At 35.1% G+C, this 23,062-nt stretch overlaps 2 protein-coding genes across 2 annotated transcripts in view; both read left to right on the top strand.

Annotated features, from left to right (window-relative positions):
* The window catches only part of LOC134844937 (spermatogenesis-defective protein 39 homolog), a 350,820-nt gene that overhangs the window by 144,470 nt on the left and 183,288 nt on the right, over positions 1 to 23,062 (top strand). The gene's annotated exons all lie outside the window — the stretch shown is intronic.
* On the top strand, positions 4,264 to 7,469 carry LOC134844908 (protein PAT1 homolog 1-like). The gene has a single exon (XM_063861737.1). It carries the CDS (start codon positions 4,443 to 4,445, stop codon positions 7,242 to 7,244), a length of 2,802 nt encoding a protein of 933 aa, XP_063717807.1. The 5' UTR covers positions 4,264 to 4,442; the 3' UTR covers positions 7,245 to 7,469.

The following is a 23,062-nucleotide window of genomic DNA, read 5'->3' as shown; positions in this document are numbered from 1 at the left end:
TGAATTTTTTTCTCTTAGTTATGTTGGTTTGAAGATGGTCAATTTGCCTTTTTGTGATAATTAGCGTGCGCGAAGTTTTCACGTTTGAACTAACACTTCGGGCTTAGAAAGTTAGACGAAATTCAATTTAGACACGACTAAAAAAAATTATGGCGCAGTGCAAATCTGCATTTTTTAGATAGTTGACGTTCATTTTTGTTGATTGAATTTTTTATTTTATGTGAAAACTGATCTGAAAACAAATCAAAAAGATATCGAACGTGTACATTTGCGCATTCTAAGAGTGTTCCATGTAATTCAGGTTTGGCGTTTTTTTTTTGTTGGATTAATATGATTAATTTGGATCAGATAGTCTTCTGTTTTTTTTTCTAGTCTTATTTCAATTTTATTAGCTGCGTTCCATATAATTGTTGTCTAATTTCGTGTGTCCCTTAAGGAGTTGATCATGAGGCTCAAATTTTAATCCAAATTGACTTGAAACCAATTTTATGTTGGTGGGCACAAATACGTCACTCTGTACTTAACATTGCGTCTGGGATAAAATTACCAAAAAATAAAAATATTCTATTTAAGTCTGCCTTTTTGTAAAAGTTAAATGAAAGTTACGTTAAACAACAATCCGAAATTTTCTTATCACACTTAGCTGCCTTTTTGGCAATTGATGTTGCTTTTAAGCTCTAATTGATTTTTTTTTCGCCAGGTGTGATTTTGTTTTTATCGGTTTTCAAATTTCTGTTTTTTATTTCAGGAATTGGTTACGCTCAGCGTATTTACAGCCAACGATCCCAGAAACTTCATTCGCAAGAAGAGTTTGAAAAAGTATTGAAAATAAACTTGGGTGGTACTTTTCGAGTGCTTTCGCGATGCGTCGAAGCCATGGCTTCGAAAGAAATGGAAGATGCAAAATCGGAGAGGGGTGTCATCATCAACACTTCCAGTATCGCTGCTTCTGAAGGCCAAATAGGACAAATAGCTTACGCGGCTTCCAAAGGTGCAATTTCAAGCTTGACTTTACCAGCAGCACGTGATCTGAGCTCACTTGGAATTAGAGTAATGACGATAGCGCCTGGGATAATTGAAACTCCTCTTTTAAGAGGACTCCCTGAAAAGGCAGTGGATCAGCTGATTGCAAATACTGTGTACCCACCACGTCTCGGGAAACCAGAAGAGTTTGCTCATTTGGTACAAAGTATTTATGAGAACTCGCTTTTGAACGGAGAGGTAATAAGACTTGACGGAGGAATGCGAATGCAGCCTTGATTCTATTTGACCAATGGTATCAGTTTAATTTCTCTTTCTTGCCTTCCTATTACTGAAACGCTGAAGTAGAAATCTTATTTATGTGATGTCTGCAACTTGTTTTCTGATAAATTAGAAATCCACTTGACTTGAATTTACCCAGAACCAATAACTGGTTGAAAATTGAAACCCGAAATCGTAAGTATCCAAATGTAAGAATTTGCGTTAATTATCTAGTGAATTCGCTAATATAAGTATTGTAGATTGTCGTTTCAATTAGGATATCATAGATAGATTTACTAATTGCTCAATAATTTCTAATGCTTAATGAAACTAGTCCAAAACAACTTTCATATTACAAATATTTTGGTTCAAACAACGATATCGTTTTTTTTGTGTGTTCGTGGAAATCGTAAATTACTAGAAGCTACGTACTACAACTGTTTAGTATTTAATAAAAAAAACTATTTAAAGTAAATCAATGCATAAATTTGGTAAGTTTTCTAAGTTGTACATTCTGCATCGTTGCCTTTCCATGAATCAAATAGAACGATTGATATAGCTTTCGTTTTTTATAACACTGGGATTCTTGAAGATGTCGGATAACAGATTGCTTTTAAGTTTTTCTAGGAACGGTTTTATAGTAGAGCAATCTTCAAACAGATGAGTACAGTTCTCGAACTCATACATACAGAAAGCACATTATGGATCGGTGTTTAAATTCCTATTCCATAGAACGTCTTTATCTGGAAGGCAATTGAAAAGTAGACAGTAGAACAATTTTTTTGCTGGTCAACCTTGGTTGTCTCCACAACTATGACGAAATTTCAAAATTCAGTTTGGTTTGTGCAGCTCTTTTCGATTCTTTTTTTTCCAACTAATTTCAAAGTGAAAGTTTTCAACGCATGCTACATGAGAGTATTTTGTTCTCGCGAGAATGCTCATCATCCAACCTCGGGAATTTTTATCTCAATACTTTAGTCATTTAAAGCATTGATACTGAGTTCTGAGTTTTCTAGATCTCCATCTAGTTCTCTGTAAAACATGCTTTTTGGATTATTCCAGTTTTCCATTGAGAGATATTTCTGCAGTGGCCCGAAGTTGAAATAAGCATTTTGAAAATCTTAGACTTTGGCAGCTAAAAGATGGGCCTGCAGGCTGGGAATTTTTACTCCTCTTTTGAGCGTGTCTCGTTCAAGGAACTGCAAAGCTATTTCACATCTTTGCCAGCTCCCCAAATAGTTTTTCTGGTAACTTCCTTGTAGAGTTTAAGAACATCTATCGAAATGAGATTGTGTCTTCCGATATGAGTTATATGTGGTATCACAAAAGTGGAAACAGCAATAGATTTTGCTTTCTAACTCATGTATCGATTGAATCTGATCTTGTTATCTGAATCTGAACTTCCTCGTTATTGAATCTTCTTGAAAGTTTTGGGTCTACTAGTACTACTCCGAGGACTTTTGCTGTTCTAACTGTTTCCATATTTGGATGATCGTACAGGCTTAAAGACTTTGATTTACTTCGATTAACTCGAAACTTGGTGCCTTTGCATAAATTATCAAGTATTTTGTGTTGCAGTTGAACCTCGTCAGCGCGAGTGAAAACTGTTAGGTAGTCAGCATCCGCAACACTTCGTTTTTCAGATTTACTCAATTAAGTTGCTTGTCATATTTGGTTTAACAGTGGCTCGAGAGCTAAGATAAAAAAACCGGGCCGATAATGGGCATCCTTTTCGGACTCCTCGTTCTGTTTGTTTTCCTTTGAATTAAAACCCATTAATTGCAACTGATGACTTAGAGTTGCAGTACAAACTTTCTATCAAAGATATCAATTGGCTTGGTCAGCCAAGTTTTTGTAGAAGTTGGAACATGTATTTCTGATCGACCGACCCTATCAAAAGCTTTGGAAAAGTCGATCGTTGAAGCGACCACATTGAGTTTTGATTTGCGGAGTCTTAATCGGATTTCAAGGATGGCTTGATTTATAGATCTATTGGGCAAATTCGCATGTTAATCGTTCTCAATTACTTCATTTAAAACTGGCTTTTAGCTTTTCAGCTATTACATGTGACAGGATTTTCTAGTCTGTGTTTATCAAGCTGATCGGCCTGTGGTCATTCGGTAGGAGACTCTCAGAGTTTAATTATGGCTTGTTGAAAGACTTCGGCGTTTTGGCGAAACTAAATGCAGATCGAAACAATGGTAAAAGTATATTGGCTAACGAGAAGGCATGTTGCTGATATGACTCAGATGTAAGTCCATCGGGACCTGAGCTTGTTCCTTTTCTAAGTTTACTTATTGTCATTTCAATTCCACTTGAAGTGGAGCATTAAGACTTTCGATGATCTTGTCTGACAATTTTTTTGTTAAAACTCTTTAGGATCTCATACCGATATATGTCCATCACTTGATCATCTTTGTAAAGGGTTTCGTAGAACGATGTTGTTTTTTCCAACATTTGTTGTGGTTCAGCTGTAATAACCCCAGTTTGAAGTTTCATTTTTCCGATGACTGAAATGGGTTGCTGCTGCCTTGACCATCTTTTAATTTCTTTGGGGTTGCCGTCCTGAAGCTCTTTGACTTATTTGAATACATGTCAAAATTTTTTGACATTCTTCTTTGTTCTCTTTTTTGGAATTGAGATCGGAGTTCAACTCTTTTTTGATTGCTTATACTCAAACATTCAAGTTGGGGTTCCAACATTTGTTTGTATTTCGTTTCCAGTCTGATTTTCTGTATTGAGATGTTTCGTAAAAACTCACTCAATTCTTGCTTACTAATATCATAGTTTTCAGTTGTCCAATTTTCAAGATGTTTTTCTATTGCGTTTTTGTTATTTGGCAGAATGTTGTTATTTAATCTTCAGATACCTTGGCCCATGTCCACTTCGGGTTCTTGAGAGTCGTAAAGATCTAGACTTTAATTTTACCTAGCTGTAACTTAATGAGTCATCGACAGCAGTACTGTTTTGTGGGTATAATTTATCGATGAAGACAATTAGAAAGATTTTGTTTTCAGGTAGAAATGATGCTTCGTAGACGATTATTTTTACTCTCCTAAATATTTCAATTCTTTGTTAAAGCAACTCATTAGTTGCTAGATCCATGTAATAATTGGATCGAAAAAGTTTTGAAGTATTCTTTTTTATCGAAGTTGCATCGAACAAATAATTAAAAAGAACCACGAGGAATATTCCTAAGGATGGACTCACGAGATTGGGATGAGCTGAATGATGAGACATTTGCGTCAGACGTTTCAGATGAAGGCGATGACGGAATATCGGGATGGGAAAGTGGTCATTACGATTTCGTTTCCCAGCAACGAGCAAATAGAGCCCATCCTGCTCAAGCACAAAGAACCAAGCAAAGTGCTTACGAGGAACCAAGAAATGATTTTCTGGAAGTAGCTGCTTCAAGTTTGTTTCCTGGCGGCAATGTCAATTTTGCGAATGTTTTTCCCCAATCAACTCCTCAAAGGATCCCACAAAGTAGCGGATCGTCTTCACGCTCTAATAATGACCCCAGTCAGTTATTTCCACCAGCTCCTGAAATTCTAAGTGGACCCAATGCGAATCAGCAATTCCAGATTGATGACGAGAGACACTACTTTGACCAAAAATTTGCAAAAAGTTTCGAAGAAATTTTTCTCGAAGACAAGGAAGATTTGTCTGATGATTGCGATGATGGAATAACTATTCTGAACGCCTCTGACTCAAATGGTGGGCAAAGAAGAAAGAAAAATGATTCCGTAAGTGAGTTGTTTCCTGACAACTTCAAGTTCTCACCGCCGTTGCCGCCTTTGAATTTGGCCGAGTTTGGAGTGCCAGATACCTCTGGAAATATTTGGAATCCAGAGCAGAAAGAAAACGATACCGATTACATTAATAATCACATTAAAGCACTCCTAAATATTAAACCAGAACTAAATCAAGGAACTCAAAATAGCAAGAGCTCTGAAAAACGTAATGCGTCCGAAGTGTCGAAACAGGTGTTTACTCTGGAAGAGTTGGAAGGCGAGGTCGTCCAAACATCAAACGACGTCCGCGCGCCTCCGCCGACTAGCAAGGAAAACCAGTCACAGCCGAGGATGATGCCAATCGGAACACCTCCAAGCGATACTAGCCAAGTTCCGCCATTGAGCTTCGCACAGTTCCAGCAAATGGTTCAGCAAGGTGGTATGCGGCATCTACGAGACAACCCACATGTGGCCGCCGCTGCATTGAGTTTCCAAAATCAGATGACAATGGCTGCCAAAATAGGTATAAATAATCCAGAAATGTTGGCAGCTTTCTTCAACAGAAACAACCAGCACGCGCCTCCTGGCTTTATGGGGCCTTCTCCGCCCGCACCTGGCCACGGAGGACATTTTCCAAACAACCAGTCTCAGCAACACATAAGCAGACAAAACCAACAGCAAATGCGAATGCCCATGCAGCAACAGATGAGGAACTCTGTTGGTGTACCCTTTCCTCATCCCATTCCCCAGGGTGGCAGACAGCAAAACAGGGGAAACATGCAGCAAGGGAGAAACTACAACAATCAGAGGAGCTTCCAGCACCGAAACCAGAACAGAGAACGAGAAAAGATAGTTAAGGGGTTGATGACCGAAAAGGAGGTGGAGTGGATATTCAAAGTGCAGCTGATGCAGTTGAAAATGCAGGACGTGTCTGCCGAGGACTTCTATTATCAGCAATGGAAACGGAAGAGAAGCAATAAAACCAACCACGCGGACACAGAAGAAACCGGACGGAGTACATCCAAGTCATCAAAAGGGAGTAAAAGTAGAGAAAGAGCAAAAAATGAGGAAGCAAAGGATAATCGAGGTCAATCAAGTGAGCGCTTAGGTCCACAAGGCTTAAGCAAAGATCCCATGAGCTCATCTAACTCTGCGTCTACAGATCAGAAGATTTCCCCGTCTAGTTCGAAGGCCTCGGGATCTACGCCCGCTAATCGAAGCCCTCCGTTAGGAAATCCAGACAGATCAGCACAGGCTGCTGAGAACTCCGCTAACAAATCATACGAACCGACGCGATTTGAAAACACGCTTGGAAAGATATCGGTCGGTTCCATTTTCCAGCCGAGAAAACTAATAGATCTCGATTACGTTACACGAGATAGAGCGGTCACGCTAGATGTGATGAAAAATAGCTCAACTTCTTTAAGGGAAACACGCAGATACAGAGAGCATCTACTATACGTCGAAAAGTGTCTGACCATTTTCGACGACTTGCGAAAACGAAGGTTTCAAACTCTCAACGAAGATCTGGGTCCAGAAGTCAAAGAAATGTATGAAATACATGAGCAAACGCAAATGGAGTTCATTTTGAAGCACTTCGATTTTAATAATCTGGATGAGATTGTGAAAAATATGCTACTGTGTGGAAATAAAGGGTGTCGCTTTCTTGGCGAGTTGTTAACCCGAATCTCGAAAGACCGTCAGATTCTGCTGATGCTATCAGTATGCTCTAACTTGTACACGCTCATCAAAAAAGAGTCGAATTCAGTTGGCGGGGATTACAGGAAAATTGGAGCAAGGGATACGATGTACGCAATTCAGCTGTGTAAGAGCTTCAAAGGGGCAATCTCTGATCTGGAGTCGAACATAGATAAGCTGGAAATGCTCGAGATTATGGTGTCTACTGCCAATTGGAGAATATCCAGGTTTACCCTGACTCTGTTTTTAGTGCTCTGTACATCAGTTGCGGCAGATAGGAGCTCGGATAAGTTTTGTTTTGACCGACTGGTCGAAATCTTGACTGGAATCGAAGAAAGTCTCGGAACCACCTCTAAATCTGGAACTGCGAAAGATCTGAGCTCCAATGTTGATCTGGATAAATATGTGACAAGAGAGGCCTCCACTGCTCAGATGACGAGGAAAGCGCCCTTCTATCAGTTTGTGGACCTCAACGCAGTCCGAAAGATGATCAAAAATATAGAACTCGAGAACAGTAGTCAGTCAAAGTTTCCCCTCCTCTCTCAATTTCTAATGCAAGAGAACTGTTAGATGAGTTAAATAAAATGGCGTAATTGAGATTGAAAAGGAAAATACATTTAAAGTTAGTATTATCTCAGACTATAGAAGCACTCGGTAAATGACCTCAAAATAATCATTATCAGATAATCGGGAACGAGATTTTTTCTACAACTTGGCTTCTCCTTTCGCTGAAACATGGGTGTGTGGTATTGGGTTGAGACAAGAATTGAGCGACAATAAAGCGATTACAATTCATCTTGTAATTTATAAAAAATATATATCTCTAATTAGTTTATCGCTAAAATTATCTCTTGCTCAGAAAAAAAACTTCACATTATCCTGGTGTCCGAAAAACTTCTCTAGTGAAACTCAAAGCTACGAAGAGTGCACTTAAAAAAACGAAATATGTTGGTTTGTTTTGCTTGCGAGTGCAAGTAAACTTGTAATGGTGGAGTTAGACTTTTCTCATCAATAGCTTTTCTTATAAATCTGAAAGAAATTGGCCATGTTTTATTATGAAAGCTCAACCTATTTCAGGCCCATTTTCGCCTTGTCTAGAAGTATTATAACAAGCGCCTTCACCACATAAGATCCAGATTTCGAGTCCCATCCGGATCGTACTCCTATTTTTCGCTGAAAATGGTTTGGCTTATGCTCTGTCGTCTTATTTACCTAGTTTTGCATCGTTTGAAGAGAAAAATAGATTATGCTTTGTTTCCGGAGTGGGGCGTAAAAACTACGAATTTTTTAACTCGATGTTTTCTATGGTAATGTTTTGTTTTCGGCGCAAGTGGTCAGGGGCGGATCTAGGGCGGGTTTTAGGTCGACCAAATGGATTGTCTGAGCTCTTCCAAATAACTATAAAGACCATATTTTGACCAAATTGAAAAAACATGTCAAAAAAGGCGGTTTTAGGCATTTTTTGGAAAATTTTGATTATAGAATTGCGTTTTTTCGGCGCGAGCTTGCTCAAAATTAGTATATAATGGCGCCTTTAGCAAAATTTTAGTGTCAGTTGGCCAAAAATGGATATTTCAAAATAGTACATACGGGGACCCTTCGGGTCAGCAGGGGGTCGAATCTTTGAGAGGAGGTGGCGTTTTTTCAGGTTAACAGCTTGCTTACCAAATGAATCAGTTGACAGCTTAGTTTATAATTTATTCAAATAAAGCGTCCTATGCTGTACGTATCGCGAAGGGGAAACGGTCCATGGTTCCCTTCCTGTCATGAACTTTTTTTTGCAAACTGAAAAGTTATCAGCATAAAAAAATGACGGACTATTGTGTCTGCTGGTTTTTGTTGGCTTTCTTGATCTTCCATCTCCCTTTATTAGCGCATTTTGAACGAATCGACTGGCTGGTCAAAAAAGTATCCATCATTTTCTGAGTTTTATCTCAGTTTTACGACCGAAAATTGGAGTAAATGTTTCAACTTTAAGCGTTTTAATTCAGTCCAAAAAGTTCTCCTGTCTGCGCCAAAAAAAATCAATAAATGAGCCCAGCATTTTAGGGTTTTGAGCCAGGTTGCTGTTTCATGAAGTTATAACCCAAAACAAACAAAAAAAAAGACGGCGGTTTTCAGAATCTTTTGGTGCAATTCGGATGATCCAACCATTCCGAAGAATTATCAACGTTACTCTGCAAAATATTTCTAAATTTGTATGCACGAAAAGTCGTCTACAAGTCTTCAATGAAAAACAATAATTCTGAGAAAAAATAGTTTGTACAGTTTTGATCAGGCCGAACGAACATACAGGATCCGAAGGAGCCCACTTCTTTAGTGTTTTGAGCCTTTTGCGGTTTCATTAAATTCTGACACAAATTGGAAACAAAAATGATGTATTTCAGATTTTTTATTAACTTGAATAAAGAGACTGTTTGAAATAGAAAGACATTTAACTTATTCTCGTTTCGCAAAACAGTTACTACTTGACTTATTTTTTTGAAAATGGTAGTGCTTCAAAGTTTCTAAATGTTATTTTTTTGAGAGCGAGTGCAGGCTGTACTCAGGGTGGTTTTCAGGTACAAAGTTTTCGTTCGTTGTTCCGACTAGGTGACATCGTTCTAATTGCTTGAGTTTTTCCCTCGTAAAAATTTTGAATGGGTCGTTACCACAATCCCAATCGTTTTGTCATCATCATTCATTTCAACCCTTTTCCTTTGACCATCAGAGACTGTCAGGTACTTCCCTTCAATCATCCATTGATATGCTCTGACCTCTGTCTCAAATGGCATAAAAATTGTGTCAGCTCTTTAAAGTCAAATCGGCTGACTTGATGCCCTATGTGTTGAGAGTTGACAGATATGCCCATTTTCTTGGCACCAAGTCGACAATACGTTTTAACTCGTAATACACCATCAATTCTTTCGACGGTAATGCTTAAGTCAGCCTCGTGGCCTTCTGATTTTGCTCTTTTCTACTTATTTTTTTTTTGGGATAGGCGTCAGTGGTGGTTTCGATGTTAGTGATGTGGAATTATCCGATTAATTCATGTAGAAATCGAATTCAAATTTATTATGACGAAGAAGTATACTCCAAAAATTGCGCACATGACTCTGGACATTGAGGAGGCTCATAATAACATGTAAGAATTCTATAGAATCTCTCTTCTTCCATAAAGAACATCTCTTGGCGGCAGTAACAACGTGTCAAATACTGACGTTAGCAATTGAACTGTTGTACAGATGTTATGTGATGCGTTTTCTCTGGGTTCTGTGCTCAAGTGTTCTACAAGTCAGCTCAGAAAAGGAGTCAACTGTGCAGTCTAACAATTCAATTATCTCCTGACGATTAGTATACGTTTTTCACTTCAATAATACGGGTCATGGTCTATTTACTTCCTGTTGCATAATAATTGCCACGAATGCTTTTTTCTTAAATATCAAGTATGGCATCAGATTCATTAGTTTACATTAATAGAAAATTCTTAACCTCTGGGTTACATCCTTTCAAATATAAGAAAGGTTTTAGCGACATCATCATTATGCAGTTTAGAGATTAAACTTTGACAAAATACTTTGATTGTTTTTCTTAAATAAGCTTTAGGAAGATTCCATCTTGTGATCAAAACTGATATGAGTTTTTTATTTTAGTTGCTAAACTAAAAAGTTTGAAGGGCATTTGTGCTGGGCAAACATTTCAATTTCGAACAGTTGAAGTATTATTGACGTTGATTTGGTATTTACAATTTGTCAACAAGAAGTTTAGCGAAAGGTCAGTTATTCCAAACAACGTCACACTGCCCTGCTGAATAGAATTTGTCCGCCAAATAGAAAATAAATACACGATGAAGTTGGTTCTTTGAGAATATATTCCAACAATATAATTAAGTCGTAAAAAAATCGTCAAGCAGAAGTTGCCGTCATGCGTCTTCATTTCAATAAATATATCTAGTGGTGTCACTGTCCTCTCGTAATCGTAGAAAAAATAATACTTTGATCGGTTGAGTCAGTCGACTTTTTTGCCACGTGAGCCACAAAGTCATTCCACATTTACTTATATTTTACTTCAATAATTTACTATTTAACATACATTTTTGCTCGGGGTGAGTCTTATTGATTTACTTTCTTCTAAATTTGTCATTACTGTTGTTTGTCTTGTTTGTGGTAGTCTTTATTCGATTATGTCTGTTTTAAAAATGTTCTGAGTGTTCAAGGTGCACGGCCTGGCACAACCCCGACTGTCCAAGTCCCCGTTGCTTATACCTTGTTTTAATGTTTAATTATTAGACATTTTGTGCACGGCTTAGCACAACTCCGATTGTCCGAGTCGCTGTTGCGTACCTTATTTGTTAAACATTTTGTTCTATGTATTGTTCAGCAGTTGTTTGTCCTAGATTAATAGTTTGTACACTAGCTAGTGATGGCACCCTTGTCACTGCTGGTGTTGCATTTCCCTTGAAACGTTCTTCTTCATTTTTCGCCATTGCAAGAATGATACGAAGCGTGATTTCGTCAAACACAAGTTTTTGGTTGTCCGTATCCAATTTCACGTTTGCATGTCCTGAGGTGTCCATACACATGACAGGTTTCATTGGTATTTTCGTTTTTTGATCCTCTCCTTTCAAGAACTGGGGTACAAGTCTTCTTACTCCACTATATCTGTGATATGCCCAGAAGAACAATACATGAAGGATCATCGACAGTAAAAACGAACTCAAGCTAATTGTGATCGATTGTCTTAGGCTGTCCAAGTTATCAAAATGTCTTGCTAGGCTTGGTTTTAGAGTTTTCATTTCTGTCGCTATTCGTTTTGCAATATCTTGTAAAGTCTCGATGTTTGCGGTTGAAGTTACTCTCGTTAGTTTTTCTCGCACGTTCCTTAGCATATCCATGCTCGCATCCACTTGTCGATTGTACGTTGGCATCTCGCCCACTGAAGGTAGCGTTCCAATCAAGTGAGCCAAAGGGTCAGGAAGTTTCACGTTCACTTTGGCCGCAGGAATATGCTCACAGCTGTTTAGATCGCTTCGTATCTTGATGTTCGGTCCCATTATCTGTCTACCGCATTCCAGCGAAATAGGCAAATTCTACAGCCTTTGAATTTTCGCATCGTAGAATCGGACGAAGACAGGGTACTCGTTTCCATTAGACTGTATCCATCATGTGCTGAGGTGATCAGCCACACACCAAATCCCGAGTTTTGTGCTTGTTCTTTCACTGGAAGGAACATCTTCTCTGTGTCGCAAACCTTCAATGCGTCCAGTGTGCCTTTAAAGAACAAGTTTGCTAGGCAAGAAGATTGTCCCATTTCCGTTGCCATGTTCTCGTACATATTTGATATTGATTTGATCCAATACATTTGTCTAATTGTCCTTGGCTGATGGCTACCTTTTCCATCTGGTCCTCTGACACTGCTAAAAATTCCGCTTCTATCTTCCATTTTAGTGCCAAGTCTGGCTCAGGCTGAGGCATTGGTATCGCATAGCTTATTAAGGATATCCTCTATAAGTAATATGTCACTTAGACTTTAATCTCTTCAGATTCATATTAGGCCCGTGCTGGGGTCCCCTTGATGTTAAGATGACAAAAACATAATTATTAGTACTATAATTTTATTGCAAAACCAACCAACTGGTCTTGATGTTGGTGGTATGATTTTTTGTCGTTAAACAGTAATCTCAAAATAAGCGAACGAATAGAAAAAACATTAATCGTATGACAATTTATCTAATTCATCACAGTTCAACTATACGCCTTCAGCATTTATTCAAATTCCTGACATTTGTACTAAATGTCACACTACCACCCTTTAAGAAACTTTCCCGCTTCTTGTTTATAGGTATTCCAGAGTCTCCATAGAAAATGCGCATCTCTTCATTTTCACGCGTCAGTGTTCAAAATCTCAGATGTTCTCGTTAACATGTTCATCTAGTAACAACTGATAAGGACAGTTCTACATACATTAACTGATTGATCGTTTTTCTCAATGCTTTTCGTTTATCCTCGAATAGCAGAGATTTTGATTAGCCCATGGAATTAGAAATGAATCGCCATATCTATAGAAAGCAAACCCAAACAAAAAATTCGCATATAAATAACTGTTCGTTCTGAGCATCCATGGTTTCGATCAATAACTAATTCGCATTTCCAAAGATATTCGCCTGCTAGGTGTTCCGGTCAATCATCCTTCGAGCAACTACTGAATAAATCTCCAACTTTTTCTCTTTTTGGGTTTTTCCAGTGCAGATACAAATTTTCCCACAGGTTTTTGAATTTCCATCGATCAAAAACAAGATCTCTCATGAATAGAAAATGTTGCTCGAGTTCGTGACATCCCCAGCTTGTCCTATCACCATGTCGGATAGCTTATTAAGGCTATCCTCTATTAGCAATATGTCACTTAGACTTTAATCTCTTCAGATGCATATTAGGCTCGTGCTGGGGTCCCCTTGGTCTTAAGATGACAAAAACATAATTATTAGTGCTATAATTTTATTGCAAAACCAACCAACTGGTCTTGATGTTGGTAGTATCATTTTGTGTTGTTATACAGTAATCTCAAAATGAGCGAACAAATAGAACAAACATTAATCGTATGACAATTTATCTAATTCACAACAGTTCAACTATACGCCTTCAGCTTTTATTCAAAGTTCAAATTCCTGACATTTGTACTAAATGTCACAGCGACTGTTCAGTGACATTTGAATTTTAATTCAGGACGTCGATTTGGTGAGCGTCCTTCTTCAGTTGTCGGTTTGAGTGTTAACGAAGTCTTCGTGCATCTTTTAATACTCTTTGAGCTCAAACGCTACCATGAAAAACGTTTCATTAGTTGAATGCCGAAGACCTTCTGTTTAACTGAGTTCAGCTCTCTGATCTGTTCTCTCAATTTCGCATTCCCTTTAGAGGGCACATCGTGTTTTGCTTCCTAGACCAATTCATAATCCATAAACCGAAATTCCGCGTACAGCAAAAGCAGCAGCCGTTCGAGCCCGTGGTGATGAGAATGAGAAGGCTCTGCTTTGCCGAAATGTAGGAGCTTTGACACCTCCACTTTCAGTGACTCATCGTCTTACTGTTCCTTTTCAGTTCCATCCAGTAACCATCGGTAAGAGAAGTGCGATTCCGAGGTGTTATTATACTGAATTCATTTGAGAAAATTAGCAAAAATTTTGCATCTTTTTGGTTATATTGGCTAGATGGTGGGAGGGGGGAGTCCGGTCCAGTCCTTGGAGACCCGCATGTTTTAAGATAGGGAATAGAACATCCGGTCTCCAAGCTATGTATTAACATTGGAGACCCGCATGCCTTGGAGACCCGCATGTTTTAAGATAGGGAATAGAACATCCGGTCTCCAAGCTATGTATTAACATTGGGTATAGAGTCTTCAATGTATTAAAATAAGGAATAAAATTGTTAAGGTTTCATGGTTTGTGTGATGGTAGGAGAATGGTAAGAAAAACGATATTTTTTGGATTTTGTGTGGAAATGTCTAGTTTTTTCGCAAAATTTTGCGCGCGTTATCTAATTGGTAAATATTGTTGATTAATTACGTGTAGGTTGTGGAATGAATGTCATGTAATTAGTTTTTCGGTTCATGGTAAGTTGGTGGCAAGAGTTTTTTCGCATATTGAAAATTGAAAATTTTTCAAAAAACTTCAAAACACGATAAGATTTGGTATAATTCGACTTATTAACTATTTTATTAGATAATCTTACTTCCTACAACAGTGCTCTATTTACCTGAAACAATGCTGAAACCTACTGAAACTTGAAAAAGTCAAGTTTTTGGAAAAAATTGCATTAATTTTAATTTTTTTTTTGGAAAAAAATGCGGAAATCTCAATGTTTTGACTAGTTTTTGTTGCTTCAGATCTAATTGAAAAAATATACTTACGTGCAGTGTTTAAAATTAAGCTCAAATTGTATTCTAATTGGAATCATGTTGAGACAATGATATAAAATGTTGAATAAAATATGGATTTTTCGACAGTTTTCTCTCAGAATTCTGAAATACGGTAAATTTTTCCTAATTTGAGCGAAAAAGCGGGTTAAATAATGCTCTGAACACTAAAAAGAAAGCTCGTATTAGCTGAATCAATATCGAAACTTCCGACTTCTCGGAAAAACTTTAAAATTAATCGTAAGTAAAAATTAATTACATCTATTCAAAATTTTCTCTTTTCAACCTTTTATTTGTGTAAATAACTGGTTTTTTGTCCAGTTCAGGGAGAATTTATCTAAGAATCTCAATTCAAATGAACAAAAAAGGCAATATTCTTTAAAGTTTTTAGATCAAACTCCATGATTCAAGTCCTGCGCAGTTTTTTTCTTAATGATTAACCCAAAATTGTTTTAAAAAAATTAAATTTCTGAGAAGTTTTTCACTTTAATAATAATAAGTTTCAGATCAGTGATGAAAAATGAACAGTTTACCGCTAAAATTGACTGTAAATAAGGCTGTTTTTCTCAAAAGTATTTTAGATATTGGATGAAATTCTACAAAATTTTCGTCATAAATGATTATTATCTCTGTTGCTTTTACAACATAATTTTCATGATTTTTTTTCGTTGAGATGTTCTATGTTGTAGGGTTGTTTCTGCTTTCTGCCTAATACATGTTTTCGCTATTGAGCTCCTTTTGCAAGAAAATTTAGTCAGAACTGGTCGAATTTAGGAGGAAAATAGTATCAATTGAACGAACAATTTGCTGGCAGAGATAAAATTAGAACTGATAACGTCTGGTTATTACTATGTAATTTGTAACAGTTCCCTTGTTCAGTTGCTACAGTAAACTATTTAAGCAAAAATGCAACTTTGGGATCAATATTTATCACTTTTCTTGCAAAGTAGTTATTAAATCGCTTTTACTTCTTGATTTTTGCCGGAAAAATGTCTAAGTGAGAAAGAATTGGGGCTAATTAAAGCATTCAAAAACCCAGGTGCTTTGTACGTTGAAATTTAGAACAAGTTAGAAGCAGCTCTATTGATTATAATCTGAAAAACTTCGGAATTGGAAATAGGCAAGGGAACCTAGTTCCTAACTTCTGTAACATCTAAAAACTTCTGAGAAAAACGATTTAGAACAGAAATTCAAGGTGCAAGCTGTAACAATTAAATAATTTTGCGAAATTCATTAAGCATTAAATTCTATCTACCTAAGTTCTACCTAAATTTCTAATTGAAAAAAAATTGAAGGTAATCAGAACAAAATCTTTACTGTGTGTCTAATTGAAACTTTTCATGTTAAATTTCATATAATTTACAACAGCTGAAGTATCAGTTTGTTTAGAAAGTTTTGGCAAGCTAAATATGATTTTCTCTAAAATGTTTTCTAACCAAAATAATGAAGTGTAGATTCTGAAAGCAAATTTTTGATTTATGCTTCATGTATCATCTTTCAAAAGATATCGGAGTTTGGTTTAGTTCAGAAAATTATCATCAAAATATCTGAATTTTCTTATAATTAACATCTGCTAAAGTAGCAGTTTGCTTAAAAATTTTCGGGAAGCTCCATATCATTTTCTTTTAAAATTTTTCTTCATCAAACTTTTTTGTTTTTCAGCCAAAATAATGAAATTTAGATTTTGAAAGCAATTTTTTGATTCATGCTTCATGTATCATCCAAAAGTTGTCTAGTTGGGTTTACTTCACAAAAAGTATCCTCAAAACATCTGATTTTTCATATAAATTTACCTGATATATCAAATGTAACAAATATTCCAATAAATTAGACTTAAATATAATTCTTTGAGACTTTTTATGTTCGATTGTTTCTCCAGATTAAATTTATAAGCAAAATTTTAGTAAAAATTTCTCAAAAAATCCCAATGAAATAAATTCAGTTTCCATCTCATTTTAGTATTTTCTCAGTTTCTGCTTCATCTACTTTCATCCAACTTAATCAAGAACAAAACTATACTTGAAAATTGAATTTTACATGGGAAAATGTATCATTTCAACCAACATTCAATGATCCGAAGAAAATTAATACCATGATTCTTTTGCTAAAAATGTTCAATTGATTTTCTCAACCTGGTAACCGTATGTTGCTGTTTCAACTCTGATTTACTATATTGAAGTAATTTTTGGTTGAGAATGATGTATATTATTATCTTGAAATTTTCAAAGGGTAGCAAAAACATAAGTTTTTTCATCTTCTCCAGGTCAGTTATCAATTTTTTTTTCTGAAATCGCAATAAAATCTCCGCAAGCTTGCAACCAATGGAGTTTTTTTCTGTAGATTTAAGATTTTCGGACCGACTTCCAATGAGAGTTTCACGACAATTTGAACTCGATTGTTGCTGGTTTTATCATTAATCAGAACCTTTGAATAAAAAGTAAATGACAGATCAAGAATTGTGATGAATAAAAAAACTTTTTTTTTCTATAAAAACTCTTCAAATTTATCACAATTGTATTGACTTTTCAGATTCGGTAAAATTTTTTCTTCATAGTAATTTCTGTTTTTAATTAAGAAAATATTAATTTTAATTTTTCTTGGAGTGAGTTTGGAGACTGCTGAGCGTCCTTTCCATATTTAGCAATATGTTGACAAGAAGAGTGCTTCTTCTTGATATGATTAGTGAGTTCCTCGCTCCTATAAGTATAAAAGTTACCTTTCGAACACTTCAAAACACACCAGGCTCTACCATGTCTTGATGCATCTGTACGTGTGTATTCTCTTCCACATTCGAGACATACAACTCTTTCGTTTCTATTCAGTGACGGCATCTCAATAAGTAAAGAACGAACTTGAGATTAAATGGGAGATTTAGAATGTTCCAAACTTTTAGATAAGAAGAGTTGAATAGCATCAAAAAATGAATAAAGTAAATAAAAACAGCAATTTTTTAAATCAATTGTTTTTAACGTGAAAGAAAATCAGAATGGGTATCATCCTATTTGGCCAAGCTTAAAAAAAATCATTCAATCTAAGCATGAAGTTTTCAAAAATTTGATATCAACCAATCAGAATCAAGCATTCCTTCCCAGGTATTAACCAATCAGAATGAAGTTTTCAAAAATTTAAAAATGTTTTTAGATCAGAACAAAGTTATTTTTATCGAACTTCCCAATCAATCAATTTTATTGAAAAATTTACTAACATAACTAACACATACATTTGACACCAAAGTGAGATAAATGAGACTTCTTGTCTGGTTTATATTATTTTTTCGATACTCAGTTCAATTTTTGAAAATTAGGTCGAAATTTTTTCGATTTGTTCTATTTCCAACCAGTGAAAAAAAGAAATTACCAAATATACATTTTCATCGCTTTCTTTTTGGTACATTGTAATATAAACAACGGGAAATTTTTTAATTTTGGATAATCGATTAAAAGATCTGACAAATCTAGATTTCGTATTTGTATCAAATTCAACAGTAATCAAAATGATGTTCCTCATCTTCAAATTTTGTTTCATAGGCTCTTCCATTGTTTTGTTTTTAACTGATCGACCATTCAATCTGAGTTAACACTTCTATATAAAAACTTTGTTGATAAATCTGGCAGTACTCTTCTTTTTTAAAATCTCCTCTTCATCTTTTTAACAAAATTATTGAGCTTTCTGTGTTTCTCTACAAGTTAAAACGTATACAGTATCCATCAACGTCATCTGTCTACCACTCTTTTATTTTTTGTAGTAGATCAACCTTAAAATCTGATGAATGTCCATTTCAGACATTGAAAACGTTTTTGATAGAAACATATTTTTTTTCTGAAATAAACAAAAAACTCGAATTGTTGTATCGTTTTTTATTATATTTTGTAATAAAAATCACCTTAAAAATTTCCCCCCATTTAAAGTCTAGTTTGATTTTAAGAAATTTGTGTAGCAAATCAAAATCTCAAATTATGGCAAAAAACTTGAAAACAACCAATGAAATACAGGAATTCAAAAAATATTGATGAGGTTTTCAACTAAATATACATTCTTGTTTGTAATTTTGTTCAAATATTACAAAATTTCATTAAATTTTGATGAAATTAGTACTTAGAAGTTTTACTGTAATTTTTAAACAAATACTGGAAAACGACTGATAATTGGTTAGTGTTCTGTGTCAATTTCAATTAAATTGTATGTTTTGTCTGACTTTTCCTCAGATATCCTAGCTCTAAATGTACACATCAGTGACATAAAATAATTTTGAACCAATAGTTTTTCAATTACCAAACATGCAAAACATCACAAAGCATTACTGAGGCTTAAAATTATCAACAAACATTAAGTCTCCAAATTTTTGCTACAGTTCTTTGAATTCATTCAAATTATAGTTGATATTTGCAATTTGCTGCAAGTCTTTATTTTCCTTTGCAGTGAAGAGTCGAATCTGAATTTAGGTTGGCTTGTTCACACATTCTTGATTGTTACACACACCTTCTTATGTTGTATGTTGCTATTTCATATACTCTATTACAGATGTCGAGCTCCTGATCCATAGTTGATTCTTTGCCAGTTTTGGCTTACCATATAGATACGAGTCCAAGGTTTTCAGCATCGTGAATAACAGTATTCCGCGATATTGCTTCTCCTTCTTCTTAATTAAGTTAAACTTGTTGAGACTTTTCAAATGGAACCAAAAAAATCCCCAATTTTTTTTTTGATTTTTCGAAAATTCAATATAATTGGTACTAGTGTGTTTTCTTAAGTACATTTTTGAAGAGCAAACTGATTAGATGAGGAGAACTGAGAGAAATGACTCTGAGATTAAATGGAAGTAAGCAGTATGAGTCATCGCGATTTCCATATATTGAAGTAGTACCAACTATGGAAGGTTTTGTATGAATTTTCCTTAAATGAAAATTGCGTAGGCGTTACTACTACTATATAAATCTACCATTTTCCGCAAAAATCTTTCTTTCCAGTGGCAGCTGCTATGTGTCAAACTCCTGCCAGCGTTCATTCAGATTATAATAATAAATCATTATTTATTTCTGTTTCCAACGAATTTAACGAAAAATACATAGTAACCCAAGACTATTGCGTGTCTTCTCACGATTCTTTCTGTTCCTTGGAAAATTGCAAGTTTCCTTTAATTTCTTTAGGAACATCTCTTTGCCAAATTCAAGTTTTGTCACATCAAGTGGGAAAGTATTCGATCAGATAAGTTGCGGTGTTCAGCATAATTTACGATGGGAAGGAGCTGAAAAAACACCAAGTTCGGAAAAATTTCAAAAAACATTATATAAGTTCTAAACTTGCATCTACGCAAATTTTCAGACAGAATTCGAAAAGTTCAAAATTCAAAGTACGAGTCTGGTTTGTTAAAAATTGTTGATTGTTTCATTGATGGTTATGGTTCGGTAAATAGTGAGCGTGTCATTTTTTCTATTAATAATTGAATGTTTGTTTATGAAAATCTTGTCAAAGTTAATTTCATTTCAAATTAAAAGTTTTTTCAGCAAGTAAATTTGTAATTTTTAACACGTGTGCAAAAATTGAGTTTTTTCGCAAGATGCAAAATTTGAATTGATTTTTTCAACGAATTTGCAAAAATTTAATTGTTTTTTTTATAAGATGCAAAAATTATTTTGGTTTTTTTTAACAAGTGTGCAAGTGTAAGATGCAAGTTTTTTCGCGGTGTTTTAGAAAACAAATGCAAAAACCTAACTACTTTATTCTTACTGAATGGATTTTTTACTGATCAAAATAAGAACAAAGAAATTCAAAAATTTCAATTTTCAACAGTGCAAAAAATCTTGTTACAATTTTCTTTTAAATGCGAAAAAATTTAATTTAATTTTTCTTAAAAAGCGATTTTTTTTGATTTTTTAACATGTGTGCTAAAAACCTTTGAAAAATTTTGCGTGGTGCAAAAATTATTGTAAATTTTTAAAAATTGTAATGATTTTTTTATCATGTGTGCAAAAAATATTTTGAAGTTTCTTACAAGATTTTGAAATTGGTTCAACTTCTTTATGATCTTTGCAATAAAACTGTGTGAAAATATTTGCCAATTGCAAAATTAGTTTGATTTTTTAATCCATGTGCAAAGTTTTTTCAACAAACTTTTCTATGACCTTATATCCTTGTATCTCTCAAAAATAAAATTACTAGATGCAAAAGAATTAAATTACAAATTTTTTGACAACAATCAAGTTATTTACAAATCAAAGAGCTGAGTTCTGAAAGTTTTGCAAGTTCTCAATGGAGCCCAAAGGTGGTCTTGCCTCCATCGCCGGTGGTTGTCTTGGTGGTTTGCTGACTGGAGTTTTCTTAAGGATCAAAATTCGAACAAGATTTTCATAAAGATTAATAACTATTTGTGCAAGAAAAAGTGTAATGATTTATTTTGCAAGATGATCAAAATGTTTCTATTTTTTGACAACATGCGAAAAGTGTTTCACTTTTTCGACAAAATATGAGAAGTGTTTTAACTTTTTGACAAGATGCGAAAAGTGTTTCACTTTTTTTGACAAAATGTGAAATATGTTTCAATTTTTAAAACAAAATGCAAAAAATGTTTCACTTTTTTGACAAGATGCGAAAAGTGTTTCACTTTTTCGACAAAATGTGAAAAGTCTTTTAACTTTGTGACAAGATGCGAAAAAGTTTCACTTTTTTTGACAAAATGCGAAAAGTGTTTCACTTTTTTTGACAAAATGCGAAATATGTTTCAAGTTTTAAAACAAAATGCGAAAAGTGTTTCACTTTTTTCGACAAAATGCAAAAGGTGTTTCATTTCTTTCTCAACAAGGAGCAAAAACCATCTGGTGTTTTCAACTAGTGTACAATTTTTTTAGTGTTTTTTTCTAATATGTGTGCAAAAATTAATGAAATGTCTTAACAAGTGTGCGAATTCGGAGCACTAAATAAGTTGTATTCTAATTGTTTTCAATGGTTTACCCTGAACTTCTCATCTGTTCTCATAATCAAAACGAAATTGAAGAAATTATATACAATGAACGAAATAAATATCAAACATCATTTTTTACTTACAAAAAGAGCTGTCGAGAGTTCTGGAGGTTCTCTATCGAACGCAGAGCAGGACGTGTTTGTTGTGGAGCTGGAGGCGTCATTGTTTCCGAGAAGCCCTCATCTTCCTCTATTGTGATGGGATTTTCGGCTGATCCTGTTTCCTCCCAAGGAAACAGGAAATCGTTGACCGGTTGAGCCACATATCTAGAGTCAGGAGTGACGGGATAAATCATTCCCATGAGCTCAGCCACTTCCTCCATCATTTGCATTTCTCCAAATTGATTCTCTGTCATGGGTACTTGCGTCATATGATGTTCGTTGTAATCCCTTCGCATTACCTCCACCATGAGCCAGACTTTGATAAGGTTGTCCATTCTGGCCGAAAATACTCTACTCCAGAGACTGTTTCTCGCTCTTGAATTTGTACTAGATCAGGCGAAAATTCTTTCAGAGTACATAAGGTTGCTGTTTTCCACTGAGAAGATCCTTTTGAGCAATAAGTTGAGTAAAAGACACAGTAATAAGAACGATTGATTTACAGTTGAGAGGGAGTTGGTGGACGGTAGTCAAGTTGAAATTCAAGTAGTTAGAGCTGAGAGAGGAAGTAGTTGACGGTAGTTAAGTTCAAAATAAAATGATTTTTAGTTAAGTGTGAGAGGTAGCTTCAACTCGAATGTGTGGGTTTAACGAATCGTAATTGGTTTTCCTCATTTGGATTCTAGTCGTTGGCAATCAGATTTCTGCTTCCTTCTATGGAATTCTTTTATAAAAGTCGTGCCCAGTCGGAAACAAAGTTCCACTTTTTACACATTGTCGTTTCCAATCACAAAAATTGTTCATTTTTGTTCTAATTGCCGTATCCAATCAGAAGATCCTTTAACGACTTCAAGCTTCCAAATAGGTTTAAGTATACACATTGGAAATTGCAAAAATGAATGACTAAAAGTTGTTTGCTGTAAAAATAAGAAATATTGCCGATATAAGTAACAAGAGAAGCAAAATTAGAAGAAGTAGCATTTCCACAATTTTTTATCAAGTTAATTGAATTTTCTGTATGTAATCAATGAGAAATTGCTGATTTTTGAGTAGATGGTCAAGTTCTTTGATTTTGATGTAGATTTGGGAGGATAGCTCAAAATTGATGAATTTTTCAAAGCAAATCTTTGGAAATCTTATTCCAAACCTGATCTTACAAGATTTGAACTTTGAAAATCTTTAAAGAAATGGAGGAATAAAGAACTTTGCTGGGGAGTTGTGATAAATTTGGGTATCGGGTAAGGAATAAAAAGAGTCTCTCAAATGTTATCATACGACTTTTTGAAGAACCTCAAATTTTCTAAAGTGAATAATTTTTCTTTTCTAGTCAGGTGTAACTCAGCAGTAAGTTTCTAGCTTTGATACTCAATAATCAGTCGAAAAGTAAGTCCATTGATTGATTAATTTTCCCTTAAAAACCTTTAGTTAGTCGGAGAACTCTACTT

This window comes from Symsagittifera roscoffensis, chromosome 1 (assembly GCF_963678635.1).
Source record: "Symsagittifera roscoffensis chromosome 1, txSymRosc1.1, whole genome shotgun sequence".
In the NCBI taxonomy this organism is placed as follows: Eukaryota; Metazoa; Xenacoelomorpha; order Acoela; family Convolutidae; genus Symsagittifera; species Symsagittifera roscoffensis.
Note: the sequence above shows the minus strand (reverse complement) of the source record. Positions and strands in the feature narration are given on the sequence as shown.

Coding starts and splice junctions, on each gene's coding strand:
- LOC134844908 (XM_063861737.1), top strand. CDS start 4,443: ATGGACTCACGAGATTGGGATGAGCTGAATGATGAGACATTTGCGTCA.